This window comes from Macrobrachium nipponense, chromosome 46 (genome assembly GCF_015104395.2).
Source record: "Macrobrachium nipponense isolate FS-2020 chromosome 46, ASM1510439v2, whole genome shotgun sequence".
NCBI lineage: Eukaryota > Metazoa > Arthropoda > Malacostraca > Decapoda > Palaemonidae > Macrobrachium > Macrobrachium nipponense.
The window spans coordinates 40,506,010-40,527,013 of NC_061106.1; the positions used below are offsets into that span (position 1 = coordinate 40,506,010).

Consider the following 21,004-nt stretch of genomic DNA (forward strand, 5'->3'; position numbering starts at 1 on the left):
GATACTGCTTTCGTCAAGAAAGCGCTAAACACAGATCTCTTCTTCAAGAGACCTGCTCCAAATAAGGAAGAAACTTCCCTGAGCCGTCTTGCACCGCCTTGTCAATACATGACAAAATCGCCAGGAGTACATCCGGTTCTAGCCCTTCAGGGGCATGAGCCTTCTTGGACATCACCCCAAGGGACCAATCTAGGAAGTTAAAGACTTCTAGAATGTGAAAAAGTCCCTTGAGGAGATGATCCAACTCTGAAAGACCCCAAGTAATCTTAGCCGTGTGAAGGCTATGTCTCCTGGATGCGTCTACCAGACTGGAAAAGTCAGCTTCAGCTGAAGCTGGAAGAGTGAGACCCATATTCTCCCCAGTCTGGTACCAAATCCCTCTCTGTTGGGGGCCCGTAAGTCTAGGGGGAGGCATGCAAAAGACTGTCCTAACTAGCTCTTTCTTAGTTAGCATCCAGTTATCCAGCGATTGCAGAGCTCTCTTCATAGAAATCGTCGGTCTCATCTTCAAGAAAGCCGACGATTTCGGAGTCTTCGAGCATGAAAAAAGTGAACGAGGCGAAGGAGGAGCGGCAGGAATCAATGCATCTCCGTATTCCTGGAGAAGGAGAGCTATCAAAACTTTGTAGTTCGACAGTCCTTCTTTACCGTGAGACTCGTCCTCTGAGTCCTCTTCCAAAATCGATCAGTAGGAGAGGCCACTTCCCGTTCCGGGTCTTCCTGTCCAACAACTCTCTCTACTGGGGACAAACTCCTAATAGGAGAGGGGCTAAGAGAGTGTAAAGAGCTCCTATGCTTGGCTGGCTCTTCGTACTTGGCTGGCTCTTCGCGCTTGGCTGGCGCCTCGCGCCTGGCTGGCGCCTCGCGCTTGGCTGGCGTCTCGCGCCTGGCTGACTCCTCGCGCTTGGCTGGCGCCTCGCGCCTGGCAGGATCCTCGCGCTTGGCTGGCGTCTCGCGCCTGACTGACTCTTCGCGCTTGGCTGGCGCCTCGCGCCTGACTGGTGCCTCGCGCCTCTCAAAACTCTCGCGCCTGACTGACGCCTCGCGCCTGGTTGAAGTCTCGCGTCTTCCTGGTGCCACATCCTTGCGTGACAGATGCTTGTCTGGAGCCTCACGCTTGGCTGAATCCTCACGCCTGGTTGTTACCTCGCGCTCGGCTGAAGCTGCTGATCTGGCAGACGTATCCCATCTGGGAGAATCCTCTCGTCTGTAATGCGTTTCTCGCTTGTCTGACTCTCTAATCTTAGAGGACGCTTCTCGTCTGTAGGACGCCTCGCGCTTGGCTGGCGCGACGCGCTTGCCTGGCGAATCAAAATCTTCCCACGAGTCTCTATCTGAGTTCTCAAAAGACTCACGTCTCACAGGAGCCTCACTCCTGGTGGGTAGAAGGAAGACGAGTCTTCTTGACCGGGCAGTCTGACGTCTTTCTTACGAGGAGGATCCTTCGAAAGGACTCCTACTAAGGCGGATAGCTGTTCCTGCACCGCCAAAATGATCCTCTTGGAAGCTTCTCCTGCGTCTTCTTGAACGGGAGAGGGAGACCTCGAAGGCGTGTTGCCCCCATCATGGGTACGTAAAAACCCTCTTCGCCTTCTGATAGAAGGAGGCGCTTCTTCGAAAAGCGCTCTGGGCTTGAATCCAAAACAGGATCTCTCCAGTGCCTTTTCAGGGGCCTGGACAAGTCCGAATCCTTCCACCCTCGTTTAGGAGAGGGAGAAGCGGACTAAGAGAAGCACTCTCTGAGGACGCTTTTTTCGATAGCCGTCCTGAGCAGGCTGTCTATATACAGCACCTGCTGAAGGGACGCCTGACCGGGGGGAATTCTCCACAACCTCCGTACGGCTTTCGACTTTTCCTTCTCCTCTGGGCTTGGTGGAGCTTGGTAAGAGGTCTAGGCCTGGGAGCGTCGCAGAGACGGTCAGACGCCCCCTCCACAACACTGGGGACACTCACTTCACTAAAATCACTTTCACAGTCCTTACCTTTCATGGTAGCCATTTTGGATCTCATCCTGTGAAGAGTAGCCTTCAGTTCAGCAATTTCCGATGCCGAATCTGAATGTAAGGCTAGTGAGGGTCCTGATACAGAATCATAATTAAGAGAAGAGTTAGAATTATCCAAAGGCTCAATAGGCCTTGTACTACTACCCGCAATCTTAGATGCAGCCCTTCTGACTCTATCCCTTTCTAACTTCTTCAAGTAAGAAGTTAGAGTCTTCCATTCCTCAACATTCAACCTCTCACACTCATGACAGGTGTTAGAAATAGAACAATCAAAACCCCTACATTTGCGACATACAGTGTGAGGATCAACCGAAGCTTTCGGTATCCTCACCTTGCAGCCTACATTCACACACTTCTCACACAAACACTTGAATCAGACATTCTGAAGAAAAATCAAAAGCAAGAGTCCAAATCCAGTCCACAGTAGCGAATGCCAAAACAACGATCCAGGTACGTCCACCAAAAGTTCCACAAAAAGATGTCAATTGTCTACAAAAGCGAATTCCAGTCAAGAGGTGGCAGCAACGATGTTGATACCACCGGCGACAGAAAATATATGAGTAGAAAACGGGAATGGTTCCTAGTCCTGCCGCCCAGGGCAGGCCGGTAGATCACCTGACCTACCTGTAGCGAGTGCGCGAAATTTGAATTTCTGTCGGGACGACGGAGTCTTAGCTATGTATAATCTGACAGGTAAGTTGATTGTATGAAAACTCATTTTCACATGATTACATTGCACTTGTAACAATATTAAATTCTTTTTATGTGGCCATACTGACTTATACGCAGGTGTACTATTTGGATAACAAATTAACAGTAAGTATACAGCACTCTTTAAAAAATAAAGTTGTTTCTATCAAGAAACATACATACCAACCTTCAATTCAACTCCTGCCTTTTTTGCAGTCCACTTTTTAAAGCTTCTGCACATCCCTCAGGATTAATTCCACCAGCATTTACTCAAGACCCTAATACCTGATAACAAAATATGCCACAATAAGCAAAATTCATGTAGAGAATTAAGAATTTACCTTACTCATTTTTAAGCAAGTAACTGCAATATTAAGAGCACAAACATGAGATGTAACATCAAATATTTATTATGAAGCCATCAACTAAGTGTGGAAATACTGAATACCTGCTTATACACTACAAGATGGCAAACGCAAGGTATATTTAAAGCTTGCTTTCAACGAAACAAAGAATTACAACATTTTTACATATTTAAAATATAAAGACTTCAAATATATACACAATAATGGCAAATCATAAAGAAAACTTACCCTTTCTTTTGATGTCATTCAAATAGGGTCCAATTGCAAACAGAACAAAATCAGGTGCATAACCAAATTCTGGTTTTTTTGCACGAGCAGCAGTAAGGAGTGACATGGTGATTTCCGATAAGTAATCAAACATAAGAAAGTCAAGTTTCCCATTGTGAATAAGCTGAGGTGCTGTGGAGAAAAGGTAATAAATAGACTAATATATTTTCCATCCATTACACCAAACAAACTTCTTTTCAAGCTTAATCAAACATTAATTTCAGTAGGCTCATCAACTCGCCTATTTTTCATTTGTACAATTACACTAGTTTTGGAAGAAAACTGGAACTTTTTGGCATCCTAAAAAATTGTTATTTGGAACAATATATGCACCATTCTACTCCTGAGACAGATTCAATTCGACTGTCATGGATACTATGCATATTGATATACATATACGTACTATTTAAAAAGTTGGTACAATATTAAGTCTCATTTACTGGAAGGACTAAGGGTAAGGTATAACCAAAATGAGAGCTTTGCCTCACAATAACTTCATGAAACACATAAAATGACAATTTGTCCAAAATTGCATTTTTCCTAACTATACAAACCTGAGGTCCTTTTACAATAGGAAGGTACTAGCGGCAGCTGGATAGGTCGTAAGCTTTCGAACAAGGGGTTCGGTAGTTAACTGCTTGTCCGACAGGCGCGCGCGCGCGACTGGGAGGTAAACAAATCACTTTTGCTTTTGGCCCAAGCAAAAAACTGCAGAGTGAGGGGTGGCATGAGGTGGGCTATGTGTAAAAGGACCTCAGTTTGTATAGTTTAGTAAAAATGATATTGTCATGTTACAATAAAGTTTTATACATACTTACCTGACAGATATATACTTAGCTATAGACTCCGTCGTCTCCGACAGAATTTCAAATTTCGCGGCACACGCTACCGGTAGGTCAGGTGATCTACGCCCGCCCTGCCCTGGGTGGCAGGACTAGGAACCATTCCCGTTTTCTAATCAGAATTCTTCTCTTCCACCTGTCTCCTGCGGGGAGGCTGGGTGGGCCATTAATCGTATATATCTGTCAGGTAGTATGTATAAAACTTTATTGTAACATGACAATATCATTTTTATACATTCAACTTCCCTGCCAGATATATACTTAGCTGATTAGCACCCATTGGTGGTGGGTAAGAGACAGCTAACTACTGAAATAGACAGGTAAACAACATATGTTGTAGGTATTTATAAACCTTGGTTCCTACCTTATTAGGCTGAAGACTTCGCGGCTACTGCCTTGTAGTCTGCTTAGCCTCAAGAGCCTCAGCGAGATAATGATCTATGGCTAAGAGTTCTTGTGGGTCTGCCAATGGGGTCTTATCCACTTACTCGGCAGAGCCTAAAGGCCTTTGTCATTGGGTGCTATTCCACTTACATGACAATACACCTTGTTCAAGGAGCACAAAACCGATCCCGATCACCTGATCCTAACATCCATGTTAGTTCTAAGATTGTAAGGAGTCATCCCCGAACTCCTCACAAACAACCAAAAAACTCGAAACATAATTACACTTTCATTACCAAAAATACAAAAAAAAAAAATTTTTTGTACTCCCCTACTAGTCATACATACCCTTGATCGCCTACCAGCAATGACACTCTGCTCCCGTGCGACAGTAGTGAGCTTGCTGCTAGAAAACCAAGCACATATCTGACAAGAGGGTTTATGTACGATAAAAACACAAAATTAAGGATCAGTCTTTGCTCCAAGACCCAGTACTGTATCTGCTGATACAAAAGACCTAGCGAGAAGCACTTCTCATAGGTCCACTCTCACGTCCTTCAGATAATGAGATGCAAAACACTGAATTGCACCTCCAATATGTAGTCTCGATGATATTCTTCAGAGACATATTCTTCTGGAACGCCAAAGACGTTGCTACTGCTCTTACTTCATGCGTCTTGACTTTTAGAAGACCGAAGGATTCCTCCGAGCAGTTCTTGTGAGCGTCTGTAATAACGCTTCTCACAAAGAAAGCCAAGGCGTTCTTGGACATGAGTCGTTTGGGGTTCTTCACTGCACACCAAAGACCTTGTTGACAAGCTCCCATCTGTCTCTTCCTCTCTAAATAGAATTTAAGAGCTCTCACTGGACAGAGAGATCTCTCTATCTCTCTGCCTACCAGGTTAGATAGGCCTTTTACCTCAAAACTTCTGGGCCAAGGTTTTGATGGGTTTTCATTCTTTGCCAGAAACATTGTCTGGAAAGAAACAGATGGCAGCATCTCCTTTGAACCCCACCGTGGAATCCAGAGCGTGTAATTCGCTCGTCCTCTTGGCTGTAGCGAGAGCCACTAGGAACAAGCATTTCCTAGTAACGTCTCGGAAGGACGCCAGATGTAAAGGTTCGAATTTGTCCGATGAAAGGAATTTCAGGACCACGTCTAGATTCCAACTAGGTGTTCAGGAGTAGCTGCTTTCGACGTCTCAAAAGATCTAATTAGATCGTGTAGATCTTTGTCGTTAGCAATGTCTAGGCCTCGATTCCTGAAAACCGAAGACAGCATGCTTCGGTATCCTTTTATTGTCGAGACAGATAGGTGTGACTCCTTTCTCAGAAAGAGGAGGAAATCAGCAATATTCACTATAGAGGTACTGGAGGAGGACAGCTTCTGAACCTTACACCACCTCCTAAAGACTTCCCACTTCGACTGGTAATACTCTTCTCGTCGAAGCTCTGCGGGCTCTAGCGATAGAGCCCGCAGCCTCGCGAGAAAAGCCTCTCGTCTCTGACAAGTCTTTCGATAGTCGAAAGGTCAGTCAGAGCGAGACCTGGGAGGTTGTGATGAACCTCTCGAAGTGGGGTTGTCTGAGTAGATCGTGTCTGTTTGGAAGCGATCTGGGGAAGTCCACTATCCACTCCAGTACCTCCGTGAACCATTCCTGTGCTGGCCAAAATGGGGCTATGAGTATCAACTTCGTGCTCTTCGAAGCTACAAACTTCCTGAGCACTTCCCCCAGGATTTTGAACGGGGAAAGGCGTAAGCGTCCACACCCGACCAATCCATGAGAAACGCGTCTATTGTGAAGGCTCTCGGATCCTCTACTAGAGAGCAAAAGTTCTCTATTCTTTTGGAGAGGAACGTCGCAAACAGGTCTATGTGAGGTCTCCCCCACAGGGACCAAAGACTTCGACACACTTCTTCGTGAAGATCCATTCCGTGGGAAGGACCTGGTTTCTCCTGCTCAGTCTGTCCGCTCTCACATTTTTGATCCCTTGAACAACCTTGTGAGGAGAGATATGCCTCTTTCTTCCGTCCAGGTTAACAGGTGTTTTGTCAACTGATAGAGGGAGAACGAGTGCGTGCCTCCTTGCTTTCTTATGTAAGCCAGAGCCGTGGTGTTGTCTGAGTTGATCTGTATTACCCCGTCTCTGACTATCTTTTCGAAGGACTTTAAGGCTAGGTGTATGGCCACAAGTTCTTTGCAATTGATGTGGCCAGGACACCTGTTCCTTTGTCCAGGTGCCTGACACCTCCCTTGCTCCCAGCGTCGCTCCCCATCCCGACTCCGAAGCGTCGGTAAAACAACAACTTGGTCTGGGTTCTGCAGAGCAAGCGATAAGCCTTCGTTCTTTTGAAGCTGAGGGATCCACCACCTCAGATGATCTTTTACTTCTTGTGGAAGTTGGAAGATGTCCGAGAGTTGACCCGTCTTCCAGTTCCACACCTCTTTGAGGAAAACAAATGAAGAGGGCGAAGGTGAAGTCTCCCTAGCGAGAAGAACTTCTCCAATGAGGACAGGGTCCCTAAAAGGCTCAGGTATCCCTCGCTGAGCTGTCCTTTCTTTCTAAGAAGTTCGAGATTCTCGACAAACCTCGAGCGATTCTTTCTCGCGAAGGATATACCCGAAAAACCCCCGAGAATCCATCTGAATCCCCAGATAGACCAAGTTCTGGCTGGGGATCAGTTTTGTGACTTCTCGAGTTGACGAGCAACCCTAGCGAATCTATCATGTTCCTTGTTTACTTCCAAGTCCTCCAAGCACTGACTCCTCGACTTGGCCCTGATTAGCCAGTCGTCCAAGTAGAGGGAGATGTTTTTATCCCTTCTAGGTGAAGCCATCTTGCTACATTCGCCATGAGGTTGGTGAATACTTGGGGGCTGCTGTAGACAGACCGAAGCACAGAGCCCTGAATTGAAAGATCTTGTCTCCTATCACAAAGCGAAGATATTTCTTTGACTGATGGTGAATGGGAACGTGGAAATAGGCGTCTTGTAGGTCCAGAGAGACCATCCAATCTCCTGGGCGAAGCGCCGACATGACAGAGGCGGACGTTTCCATACGAAACTTCTTTTTCTGTACGAAGCGATTCAGAGCGCTTACGTCCAGAACTGGCCTCCACCCCCCCGATGCCTTTGGTACTAGAAAAAGGCGATTGTAAAAATCCCGGGGAGTGTGGATCTTGTACCAGTTCGATGGCCTCTTTTTCCCACATTTGCTCCACCATCTGAAGGAGAGTCTTTCGCATTAACGGGTGCTCCGTACCTCGCTGACAGTTCCCGAGGCGTAGATGTTAGGGGCGTTGTCGTCGAAGGGGATTACATATCCCTTCTTCAGGACCGACACTGACCAAGGGTCGGCTCCCTTTTGTTCCCATACTCCTGCAAAAGTTCAGGAGTCTGGCGCCCACTGGTGCTTGGAGAGCAACAAGTCACTTAGATTTTTTGAATGGTCTAAATGAAGACCTTCCTCTCTTTTCAGAGCTCTTCTTTCTGGCAGGGGACGAGTCGTTGCACCTCCACGAAAGGGCTGCTGAGTAGGACGAGGTTCCTTCTTAACCGTCGCCACTACCGTCGTCCTTTCTTGGACGTTTGAGTAAGTAGGTCTTGTGTCGCCTTCTCAGTTTAGTGAGCGAGATATATCCTTGACTAACTGAGAAGGAAACAGATGATCTGATAGCGGGGCGAACAGTAAGGCAGTCCTCTGGCTCGGAGAAACCCCTTTCGATAAAAGGGAACCATACACCGATCTCTTTTTCAGGAGACCAGCACCGAAAAGTGAAGCCACTTCACCTGAACCGTCCTGTACTGCCTTGTCCATGCAGGACAGAACGCTATGGAGAATTTCTGGGTTCTTCAGAAACTCCGGATCCTTAGATTTGTTGGCCAGAACTCCGAGCGACCAATCCAGAAAATTGAACACCTCTAAAGTGACGAAAAGTCCCTTTAGAAAGTGGTTCAACTCTGAAGTGCTCCACGTCGCTCTGACCGATCCTAAGGAGTGACGTCTAGAGGCCTCCACTAAACTTGGCAAAGTCGCATCTGCAGAGGCGGGTAAAGAAAGAACCCACCCTAGTCTCTCCTGTCCCATACCAAATACCTCTCTTCCCGTGCAATCTGGAAGGAGGCATGCAGAATAACCGTCTTTCCTAACTCCTTCTTCTTGTCCATCCAAGAATCTAAAGAATGGAGTGCCTTCTTCATAGATATCGCAGGCTTCATTTTCAAGAATGCCGACGATTTAGCCGTAGCTGAGCTCGAAAAAGAGCGAACGAGGAGAAGGAGGACTGCAGGACTAAGAGAATCTCCAAACTCTTGTAGTAGTAAAGAGGCCAAGACTTTGTAACTCGAAAGTCCTCATTAGCAGGAGGATCGTCGTCAGACAACTCGTCTAACCCTCGATCCGACGAAGGAGAACGTTCTCGTTTTGAGGAAGAGTCCTTCCAAGACCTCCTATGTTCTGAAGGAGAGGAGCTTCCATTTGGCGAAGAGTCATAACCTCCAGGAACGAGTCCCCGACTCTTGACTCCTGGCTCTTGACTCTTGCCTCCTGACTCCTGCCTCCTGGCTCCTGACTCCTGCCTCCTGACTCCTGACTCCTGCCTCCTGACTCCGGACTCCTGCCTCCTGACTCCGGACTCCGGACTCCTGGCTCCTGCCTCTTGACTCCTGCCTCCTCCCGGTGGCTCCTGGCTCTTGCCTCTTGACTCCTGCCTCTTGCCTCCTGGCTCTTGCCTCCTGGCTCTTGCCTCCTGGCTCTTGCCTCCTGGCTCTAGCCTCCTGGCTCTTGCCTCTTGCCTGGATGCCTCCACACTCTTGGCTCTTGGCTCCTGCCTCCTGGTTGACTCCTCACTCCTGGCTCTTGGCTCCTGCCTCCTGGGTGACTCCTCACTCCTGGCCGTGCCAGACGTGTGATTGTTTCATCCAGGTTCGTACAGGAAACCTCACCTCGTGTAGGAGTATCGATCCTGGAGGTAGATACCTCCATACGTCTGGAGGATCTTTTAATAGGAAGGGAAGTGTCTTTCCTTCTAGGAGGCTCCTTTGACAGGACTCCTACAATGACGAAATCTGTTTCCTGCATCGCCATCATGAACCTCTTTGTAGCCTCCTCTTTATCCTCTTCGGGAGGATGGGGAAGGAGGAGGGGAGGAGTCCATAGCCTCCACCTCCTGCCTCCTTCTCACTCTGGTTGGAAGAATGGCTCTTCTCGCCGTTCTTAACTCCCGATGGACTCCTCAGGGAAGTGTTTTCAGGGCTCGAGTCAATAGTCGGCGCCCTCCAACTCCTCTTGAGAGGCCGAGATCGATCGGAATCTCTCCAATCACGTCTCGGTGATGAAGATCCCGACGACGAGAAACACTTACTTAGGACGCTTTACAATCGCGGTCCTTGGCAGTCTGGGGTGTCACAGAAACCGCCGAAGGGACACCTGATCGGTGGGGTGGGGATTCTCCACAACCTCCTTTCGGCTTTCGACATTCCTTCTCCTCTGGGCATGTGAGCTTGGAAGAGGTCTAGACCTAGGAGCGTTGCTGAGCCGACCAGATGCCCCCTCCACTACACTGGGGACACTTATATCACTGTCTAATGACAAATCACTAGCCTTACCTTGTATGGCAGCCATTTTGTTTTTCCTTATTTTAAGAAGGCTGCTTTTTTAGATCTGCAAGTTCTTTCGCTGGATCTACAGGTTCTGCAATAGGAGAAGGGGCTGCAATGGAAGGAGAAGTAGCAATACTTACCCTTGGGGAAGATCCCAAGCTTGGAATTAGTTCAGATCTAGAACTACTTAAACTTCTATGAGAAGCCTTCCTCGCTCTCTCTCTTTCTAACTTTTTCAAATAATTAGTTAGATTCTTCCATTCGTTCTCACTCAAGTTCTCACATTCTTTACAAGTATTAGTAAAAGAACATTCATACTCCCTGCACCTCTTGCATACCGTGTGAGGGTCTACCGAAGCTTTCGGCAACCTCACCTTACAGCCTACATTCACACAACGTCTCACAACCATACCAGAGTCAGACATATTTAAAGAAAATCCAAAATCAAGTCCACAAAACAGTCCACAAAAGCGTATGCCCAATCCAACAATCCAGATACGTCACCAAAAAAAAAAAAAAAAAAAGTCGGTCAAGAAGATCAATTGCCGGCGAAAAAAGAAAACCAATCGGGAGGAACCAACAACAATGTTGATGGTCCGGCGACAGAAAGAATTCTGATTAGAAAACGGGAATGGTTCCTAGTCCTGCCACCCAGGGCAGGGCGGTAGATCACCTGACCTACCGGTAGCGTGTGCCGCGAAATTTGAAATTCTGTCGGAGACGACGGAGTCTATAGCTAAGTATATATCTGGCAGGGAAGTTGAATGTATAAAAATGCAATTTTGGACAAATTGTCATTTGTTCCGACACGGCATACAAACCTTCGGTCCTTTTACAATAGGAAGACTCACTTCTTGGTGGGTGAATCTGAGTCTTTTGTGAACAGACTGGTGTTCGCCCAACCTTGGAAGCCTCCCTGGTCGTAAGAGCGAGGGAGGGATCCAAGCCTCTGTCCGATTGATCGGGGTGTGCACCGCAGGATCAATGGTCAGACCTCTGGACCGAGTACTAAGAGAGAGGCAAGCGTATCTCTTCGTACCAGCAATGTAAGAACTTGTTCCTGTACAGGAGCAAATATAAAGTCATGGGTTTGACTCTTGTAGGCATCCACTTCCCCCCCCTTGTAGGAGGAAGTGGTGGATATTCTGCTCCTATCCCTAGTGAAAGGGATAGGATGGGGCTCTGTCATATAGCTCACCTGCATCTCGTCCTCATCCAGCGTAGTGACGACCGTTGGCCCTCTGCCCACAGGTAGGAGGAGGAAAAGAACGGGAAGAGGGAGCCGTCACTCACTCATTCACACATCCATCACACAGTCACACCAGGACTCGATGCTGTTTCAGCCTGCGAGGGTCTGGGTTAGCTACACAACTTGTTGAGCAGCCACCACGGGTCCCAAGGAAAAGGTATCCAAGGACCTGTGGGCAATATCCCGAAGGTAGAAGGACGTAAAGGTAGTCTGGTTAGACAGACCCCTGCCTTCAGGACCTGCGCCACGGAGAAGTTCTACGAAACGCCAACGAGGGGCCAATACTTCTGACTTCGTGAGCTCTCGGAACGGACGTACGGATGTCGTCACTACCATCAGCCTCATACGCCCTCCTGATGACCTCCCGCAGCCAGAATGAAAGAGTGTTCTTGGATACTTCTTTCTTGGTTACCCCGGTGCTAACGAAGAGGCGTCGACACTCAGGCCTGAGGTGTCGAGTTCTCTTCAGATAGCGCCGTAGCGCCCTCAGGACAAAGCAGCAGCATCTCATCCGCATCATTATCGGTGAAGTCCATTAGGGAGGGAATCGTGAATGACTCGAACCTGTCGTCAGGGATCGACGGTTTTCTGAGTCTTCGCAACGAAGTTCGGGACGAAATCGAGCGTCACAGAGCCCCATCCCCTGGAGTGTCGTACATCATAGGAAAGACCATGAAGTTCCCCTACTCTCTTCGCCGATGCCAGGGCCAGCAAGAAGAGGGTCTTGAGGGTCAGATCCCTGTCTGACGACTCTCGGAGTGGCTCGAACGGCGTTCGAGTCCAAACTCCTAAGGACGAGAGTCACATCCCACGCAGGGGGCCTGAGTTCCCTGGGTGGGCAAGACCTTTCGAAGCTCCTCATGAGGCAAGGAGATCTCGAACGAGTTCGAGATGTCCAAATCCCCTCAGTTTCAGGACGAGCGCCAAGGCGGCTCTGTATCCTTTGACTGTGGGGACTGAGAGGAGCTTCTCTCGGCGAAGAAAAACGAGGAAATCCGCTACCTGCTGAAGAGTGGCTCTGAGAGGAGATAGACCCCGTCTACGACACCAACCACAGAAGACGGCCCACTTCCCCTGGTACACAGCTGCAGAGGACTGACGGACGTTTCCAGCCATCTCTGTTGCTGCGCTACGAGAAAAGCCTCTCGTTCGCAAGAGATGGTGGATAACAGCCAGCCGTGAAGACGTAGGGACTGGGACTGCTCGGTTGGTACCGCTCGACGTGTGGCTGGGCGAGAAGGTTGTGCCAAGGGGGAATCTCTCTCGGTTCTCCTGCGAGAAGAGCCAGCAGGTCCGGATACCAAATGGCCTGTGGCCATTTGGGAGCCACCAGGATCATCCTGAGATTCGGGGTGACCAGTGCTCGACTGATCACCTTGCGAATCAGGCTGAACGGGGGAAAGGCATAGGCTAAGCGAGGTTGTCCCACGGGTGTTGAAGAGCGTCCTCTGCAGCTGCCCATGGGTCCGGCACGGCCGAGAAGAACACCTGGAGCTTCCTGTTGTGCCGGGTGGCGAACAGATCCACACTGGTCGCCCCCATAGGTCGAAGAGCCTTTCCGCCCCACGTCCTGGTGTAGAGACCATTCGGTCCCTACCTGATCCCGACGGCTGAGCGTGTCTGCTACTACATTCCTCTTCCCTGGAATGTAGCGTGCCGACAGCTCTATTGAGTGTGCCTCGGCCCACTCGTGCACCTGCCGAGTCAACTGGTACAACGGGAGAGACACTAGGCCCCCCTGGTTTGTTGACGTAGGCCACTACCGTGGTGTTGTCGCACATCAACACCACTGAGTGTCCCACCAAGCGTCCTGGAACTCTTGGAGAGCGAGGAACGCTGCCTTGAGTTCCAGTACATTGATGTGAAGGTGCTTGTCGTTCTCGTCCCACACTCCTGAAGTCAGCAACTCCTCCAGGTGTGCGCCCCATCCCCTCGGTCGATGCGTCTGAGAACAGCTGCATGTCCGGGGGGGGAGTGCGCAGAGGCACTCCTCTTAAGAGGTTCCTGTCGTCCAGCCACCACCAGGCTAGATCCTGCCTCACCTCCGGTGTCAGTGACACTGGAAAGCTTGGGGGATCCGTCGCCTGCGACCAACTCTCCTTTAGCCTCCACTGAAGAGACCGCAGTGAAGACGCCCGTGAGGGACTAACTTCTCGAGTGACGACAGGTGTCCAGATCACGACTTGCCATCGCTGAGCTACCTGCTCCTGCCGAGACAGGAACTGGTTGGCTGCCTCCCTGAATCTGCTGATCCGCGAGTCTGCGGGGAAGACTCGCCCTGCTACCGTGTCGATCAGCATACCCAGGGTACTTCATCCTCTGCTTGGGCTCGAGATCGGACTTTTCGAGTTCACAACGATCCCAGATCGCGACAGAACTCAAGCAGTCGATCCCTGTCCTGTAGCAACTGCGAGCGGGAGCTCGCCAGGACTAACCAATCGTCGAGATACCTCATCAGACGTATCCCGTGCGAATGGGCCCAAGCAGACACCAGAGTGAACACTCGCGTGAACACCTGTGGGGGCGGTTGAGAGACCGAAGCAAAGTGCCCTGAATTGGTACACCGTCCCGTCGAGGATGAAGCGGAGGTACTTTTCTGGAGGACTGATGAATGGGTATTTGGAAATACGCATCCTTCAAGTCCACCGAAAGCATGAAATCGTTCTCCCTGATGGAGTCGAGCACTGAGCGTGCCGTCTCCATCGTGAACCGGGTCTGGCGAACAAACGGTTCAGGGGAGAGAGATCTATCACCGGGCGCCAGCCTCCCGTAGACTTTTCCACCAGGAAGAGTCGACTGTAAAAACCCGGTGACTGATCCGTGACGATTTCTACAGCTCTCTTGCTCAGCATGGTCTTGATCTCCTGTCTCAGTGCTACGTCCTTCGATGGACCCTGGAACGTACGGACTGCTGTTTGGACCGGGTTGGAGGTGAGGGGTGGCCGGAGATTCGAAGGGTAATAGATATCCCTCCCGAAGGACATCTACATCCAGGTCTCGGCGCCGTAGCGCTGCCAAGTTGCCCAATGGCTGGCCAGGCACCCCCCCACTTCCGGCAGCAGGTGAGGGGGAACGCCGTCCCTAGCGTTTCCCCCCTTTTTCTTCGACTTCTTCCCAGAGCCTCCACGGGAGGAGGAGGGCTGGGAGGGAGGGCTGGTTACGGCTCCCCTTGGTAGAAGTCGAAGAAGACAGAGTCTTTCCCCGGGGCTTTCGACGCAGCTACCGTCGTTAGCCACCGAGGAAGCCGCTAGCCGAGCTCTTAGACTTGGCCGCAGTCCGAGGCTGCCCAGAAGCCTTCGAGACTGCCTGGTGTACCAGACGGTCACTGTCGTCAGTGCGCCGTCTGTCCACCGCAGCGTCCACCATCTCTCCTGGAAAGAGACGTGGAACTCCGTAAAGTCCGTTGCGAAGTCCCAACGCCGCTTCACGCCCACGGCCGCCCTGGAAACCCGAGTAAGGACGGCGTCCCTTCGTCGGAGAACCAGGTGTTGGCCCACAGGTTCACCGTCTGGTGGGCAAGGAAGGAGATGGCTCTTCCTCCAGACTGGCAAAGTCTCCTAAAGGCCGAGTCATCTTCAGGAGAAATTCCCCCGGAGTTGGCTGCGACCTTCGATACTGTGAGGGACACAGATCTAACCAGGAGACGGCCTGGAAAAGCTGCCATGGCGGTAGATTCCAGGCCGAGTGCCTCTTGCTGCGAGAACCATAGTTCTCGGACAGGAGCTGCTGCAGAGACACACCCGGAGTCAGCCTGGCTAACTCCGGGTTCACCTGTTTGGGCGGCATCGGGTCTTCAGATGGCACTGTAAAAACGCCGCTGTCGCAGCAGAGGAGGCGGAAGCAGCTTGCTCGACCTGCCAGACTTGAGCGAACCGTCTTGTCCGGAAACAAGCGATTCAATCCTGGTCCAGCACTGAGTCTGCAAGCTCGGAACCGCGGCAAACCCACCACCGTCGGTCTGGGTTCCCTCTTCGGGCCCCAGAACGACTCGAGCCGGGACGTGGGCTCGATGGTGGGAGCGGCGATCCTTCCCCGAGGTCGTTGTGCTGACGAATCAGCGCAATAACCTCGGCAAAGTTCCTCTGGATCTCAGGAGTGACTGCGTCCTGCGGAGTCGGACCATCCAGTCCCTCAAACAGGAGCATCTCCCGAGACCCTCCTCCCTCAAGGGGAGGAACAGCGACAGACCCCTCTCGGTCTCCTCCAACCACTCGTGTGCGTACGACCTGGCTGGTCCGAGAACCGTGCCTGGTACGTACGACGACGTGGTGGGATCCTGAGGGCGCAACCCTCACGATCACTCATCAATACCTCGCCCCTCCCGGTGTAACCCGAGGAGGTTGAAGGTATGGGAGAGGCAGACCTGACGCTCCTCCTCGCTCGCTGGCGAGAACCAGCGTGCTTGGAAGACTGCAGGCATCGAGCTGCAGACCTAGTCGAGCCGTCTCGCTGTGGAGAACGGCTGGACCGAGAACAGCGGCCCGGTCTCGTGTGTCAGAAGAGCTGGTGCTGGTCGCCGTACCCGATCGCTCTCTGTGCGAGTTGACTGGTCAGGCGACCGGCGAGCTCTACTGTCACGGTGAGACCGGTGCGTGTCCTCACGGCGCGTCAGTTCGCTGGTACCAGCCGTGGCTGGTGCCGGCGAACGGGGGGAGGGGGGCCTCTTCCCAGCCTCAGCCCGTGGCCGGTCATGGACCGTCACGTCCGCCCGGTAGCCAGCTGCTCGCCACGAGAGCGAGAGCTGGTCTGGTGAGAGTCGCGTGAGCGGCTGTCACCAGTCTTCCGCTCCGTGCCGTGAACCTGACGCTGAGCGGACTCAGAGGTCTGGTTCCTGGCTGCACGGTCGCTGTTAGGCGACCGTACACTCGGTAACCTCTCGCGAACGAGAGGCCGAGACGGATCCTGCTGCCGTGGCCGAACCACTAACAGCAGTGAGGAAGTGCCGGTGTTAGCCGGCACTCCTCTGGTCCCCGTAGTCTTCTTCCTCGCGGAAGAAGAGACGGGTCCTGCCCCGAAGGAGCAGGGTGACCAGCGGAAGAACCCCCCGTCTCACCAGAGCGAGACGGGCCCTTAGAAGTTCCCGAAGGAGACTTCTTAGGGGGAGGCGACCTTCTTCTTCTTCGGCGGGGGAGCCTTAGAAGAAGAAGGGGAAGAGGCGGCAGACGACAACGACGACGAAGAAGACGATGAAGACGACGACGACACCTTCCTCCTCTTCTTCTTCTTCTTCGTCAACCTCCTCAGGACCGACGTCAGATCTGTCATCCAGAGCGGAGCCGGGCTGCTGTTGCCGAAGCAACAGGGCCCGGACGCACCTGTCCGAACAGATCAGCATCGGGAGCAGCGGGGCCAGGAACAGGACAACGTCAGCAGTGCAGGCATCACAGGAACAGCAGTAGAGACGGCAGGGGCAGGTACAGGAACAGCAGCAGTGGTCATCAACGTCACGTCCGAGAACGGCGGCTGGGCAGGTACGGCAGGTACGGCAGGCTGTGCAGGCTGTCCAGTTGGACGGACCAGCGGCACAGACATCCTTGGTACTGGTGGGAGGTCCAGGGGCGAGCTCTTCGGGCACACGAAGTCCGGTCGCGGCAGCACGGCAAACCCAGGTGGCGGCATCACACTCCCCCGTGATACGGCGACTGGCCCCTGCACCGATGTAGTAGGTGTTACAGAGACCGCGTGCGGGGTGTACACCAGGTGAGGAGGTGAAGCGTAGCCAGGTGTTGTAAGGGTCGTGGTGGTCGTAACCGTCGCATGAGTGACCGCCACGGAGCCAGCGAGATGGTAGAGCAGCCCCTGGACCCTCGGCACGCCCTGCAGCCCCAACGATGCCCCACACCTGTCCGATGGTCGTCCTTCGCGGCAACCGCACCTGAGGAAGGCAAAGTCGGGTGATTAGCAGGCTCCTCTACCCGCTCGCCCGAAGACGAACGGATAGAGGACCCAGAATACAACTCGACGTCAGGGTATCTAGCGCCCTCCTCCCACACTCGACAAGTAAGGTGAGGAGAAGGACCTAGAAAACCCCCCCCACCCCCCCGAAGGGGAAGGCGCCAAACGTGGAAGCTGAGCGGGCGGCAGGAAAGGACGACGAAGTGTCCGTAACCAAAAGGAGTCGCGGGAGAGCTTTCCGACGACTCCTTTGCAGGCCTTCGCTTCTTCCTGCCCTCATACAAAGTCCACTGCGCTCCTGACCAATTATTACAAACTTCACATGGCTCGGCTCGGGTGCATTCGCGCCCCCGACACCGAGCGCACAAAACATGTGGGTCAATTTCCGGGAATGAGCGGAACTTTCTCCCGCATTTACGCCCTTCGGTACCCGGGCATAGTCTCCGTGGGGTAGCGAGGCGAGGAGATTCCATAATTGACCAAAATATCACAATTCAATGAAAAAAGAGAAATGATTGTACTTACAATGATTCTTTCATACACAAACACAAACCATATACTTAAGGAAAGCAAACGACGAGAAGCGGGCAGAGAGCGTCGAACACACACGTCTACTCGCTGTGAGGCCGAAAGCAAAGTGATTTGTTTACCTCCCGTCAGCGCGCTGCGCGCGCCTGTCGGACAAGCAGTTAACTACCGAACCCTTGTTCGAAAGCTTACGACCTATCCAGCTGCCGCTAGTACCTTCCTATTGTAAAGGACCGAAGGTTTGTATGCCGTGTCGGAACAATGGTCATTTACACAGCCATTGCACACAGAGTTCTCTGTATGGATAACTAGCAAAAATCAAGCTTACAGGAATTAACCAAACCTCAAGAGACTTCCCAACATAATGAATGGAAGGTGGTGCAACTACGAGGCCAATACACAAAAAATTTTTAAGGTAAGCAATAGTTTAAGATAAGTTGGGCAGGATAGTTACTGGAGGGGAAGAAGCTTTGCCCACAACCTGGTCTGGAAAGATGCTGCATTCTACATAGGGTTATATTAGTGTAGGTTATGTCAGGAACTGATACTGCTGCATTTTTTTTTTTTTTTGACAACATGCATTTTCTTATTACTTATACTTTAATCTATTGCCATCACTTTTTGTGGGCTATTTACTCATTTTTTCATTTTCTTGGACAAATCCAAGGTTTCAACTTTTTGTACAAATAAGTGAAAAGTTCACTTAGTGAATGTGCCAACAGTCTGCCAAAAAACACATACACTTCAAGACAAGTAAACGAATTTATAATAGTAGTTTCTTGCCCAAACACACAAAACATTTTTCTGAAGGCACACCTGTATAGCTGTTGCAGTGTGTATGACTGTTATATGTCCTATCAGTGCTTTATTATAAAAGTCAAGAATTTGGTCATATTGTAACAAACTTTAGAAATAACCAAGTCTGCCCTAATGCAGTGAAAATCACGCTTCAAATGAATGTACTACCACCACCTTAAAGTGTAAAAATTGTGAAAAGAAAGACCATAGTGAGAGAGAACATAAAACACATGATGGGAATAAGTGGATCGTATATAAAGAACAAGTATCTAGGGCAAAAATAATACAGATCATGGCTTTGACAAATAATCCTCTAGGCAACCGTCAGTAAGAAATAAAACCAACACTTTTAGAAATCTTAAAAATGACCATCTAGATATATGTACTATGTATGCTACATTGGCTCCAAAATAATGCTTCTTACAGTTTTTAAAGCACTAAAGTATAGTGAACCAATATATCTAAGAAACTACTTAAGTTTCTTTTAGACCTGAAATTTAATATTTGTGGATCAGACATGCAAGTAAAGCCCATGGCTGCTGTTTGAACCTAGAGCAAATTGTAAGTCAGGTGAGAGAGCATTTGAACATTGCGCACCAAGACTATGCAACAAAATACCACTTAAGTGAAGATCATACAAGAAGAAAGCAAATTTAAAAAGTACTAATTATTCTGCAGTAGCTACGATACTGATGAAAAAACACTAAAATACAATTATATAATATAAGAAGCAACTTAAGTAGAAAACACAAAAAGGCTCGCCAGAGAGAGAATCATCCCTGTGGAGGGCTGTACATAAAACCAAATAAAGTGAAGAGCGACAGCGAGTCCAGGGGATGAAGCCTCCTCAGTCAATTCAGGGCATAACATCCTAGGTGAGGATAGGTTATGGGAGGTTGTACTAATGATGTCTCCCTGTTGAAATTAGATTTTTGCAGATTTTTGGTTGGCAAGTCACTGTCCTCAAGCACTGTTAAGATCACAATGACTTAGAAAATTTACGTATTTATTCGACATGAAGCTATATGTTGAAGCTGCCCCTTACAATAAAATCCCATAGGGTAAATGACCAAACGGCTACACAGCAGCCACCAATCCCTGAATACGGCCACCTTTCCAAAAAGTATTTAAATTCACTGCCATGAGTATCAGTCAAGCGTTGTGGCCCACCCTGGCATCACACCAAGACCTCTACGTTCCTTTCGAAGTGAGCATTTTCTCCTTAATTACAAAGTAATGGCATAGGTAATTGAAGCACTTTTTAGGGAAGTGGCTGCGTTCCGAGAGCGATGGCCTGTAAGTCATAGTTCAGTCATTTACCCCCTAAGGTAAGGGTGCATGCCAACCATCATTGTACAACTATTGGCACTAGGCTATAAGCTTAGGTATTTCATGTTGCACGAAATGATTTGTCAATACTGTCATACTTTATCAACGTATGCTTACCAATGGGAGTCCAGCTGGGAACAACTGATACAGGTTCAGCACACGATAAAAAGAAAACCTTGGCCCCTGTCTTAGAATGACACGTTCTGACCTAACCAGACCTTACCTTCCTGACTGGGAGCCTGAACCCCCTCCACCCTTCCATTTGACACTGATCACACTTAAGACGGACTAAGCTTCTGCCCGGACTGATCTGTCAAACTTATGACACATAAGCCAGCTTAGGCTACTTCAATTGGTCCTACATAACCTACGGTACGTTAGTTAAACAAGATACCTAGCCTGTGAGCACCAAGCATAGCAACACGTCAATGGATATCCTCCATTAACTATAAAAAAAGCATATTCTAAACTGTGAGTTAAGAGCTAAAATTGATAAATTTGGTCAGGGCTGCTAGATAGTAGTAGGTTAGTTAGTAGGTACTGTACCTGCAGTTGGAGTGTCGCCCCAAAACCCACTGGCACATCCAATTCTTACAGTTCTTTCTGGAGTGTCGCCAGAGGAAAAGGTCCTGTGTGGAGACAGGGCATTATATAATACACGGCCGGGGAACAAAGTCTTCACGTACGATCGTAACGTTAAGGACACCACCATCTTAGAGTTGTCTGTTTGCCGGTGTTTTCACTGTCACGAGAAAGAAGAAGACAAAACTAAAACCTGAGAGTACTTTTGACAGTCTGACTGGGCAGTGGGCACTTATTGGTCCCAAGTCATTGGGTTATCAGTGGTGAGACCGAGACAGCAGCAGCTCCTGCATAAGCAGATAACTCTTATGTAATAAGTTTCAAAGATTAAATAAATATGTCGTTGAAGAAGTCACTCTACGCTACAGATACATAGTTTATTTTAGAAATAATAATAAGCGAGTCAATGAAATTTAATGGAAAATTGGTACTACTGTTATTATAGTAGCCATTTGAATATTTAAAAGTAC

The 21,004-nt window shown here is 49.9% G+C and overlaps 2 protein-coding genes across 2 annotated transcripts in view; one reads left to right on the forward strand and one right to left on the reverse strand.

Moving 5' to 3' along the window:
- LOC135214949 (LYR motif-containing protein 2-like) overlaps positions 1-21,004 on the forward strand; it is a 38,642-nt gene that overhangs the window by 6,821 nt on the left and 10,817 nt on the right. The gene's annotated exons all lie outside the window — the stretch shown is intronic.
- Positions 2,944-20,887, reverse strand: LOC135214528 (uncharacterized). Its single transcript, XM_064248901.1, has 3 exons — positions 20,499-20,887; positions 3,287-3,457; positions 2,944-2,978 (listed from the first exon to the last, which is right to left on the reverse strand). The coding sequence occupies exons 1-3, from the start codon at positions 20,662-20,664 to the stop codon at positions 2,944-2,946; spliced, it is 372 nt and encodes a 123-aa protein (XP_064104971.1). The 5' UTR covers positions 20,665-20,887.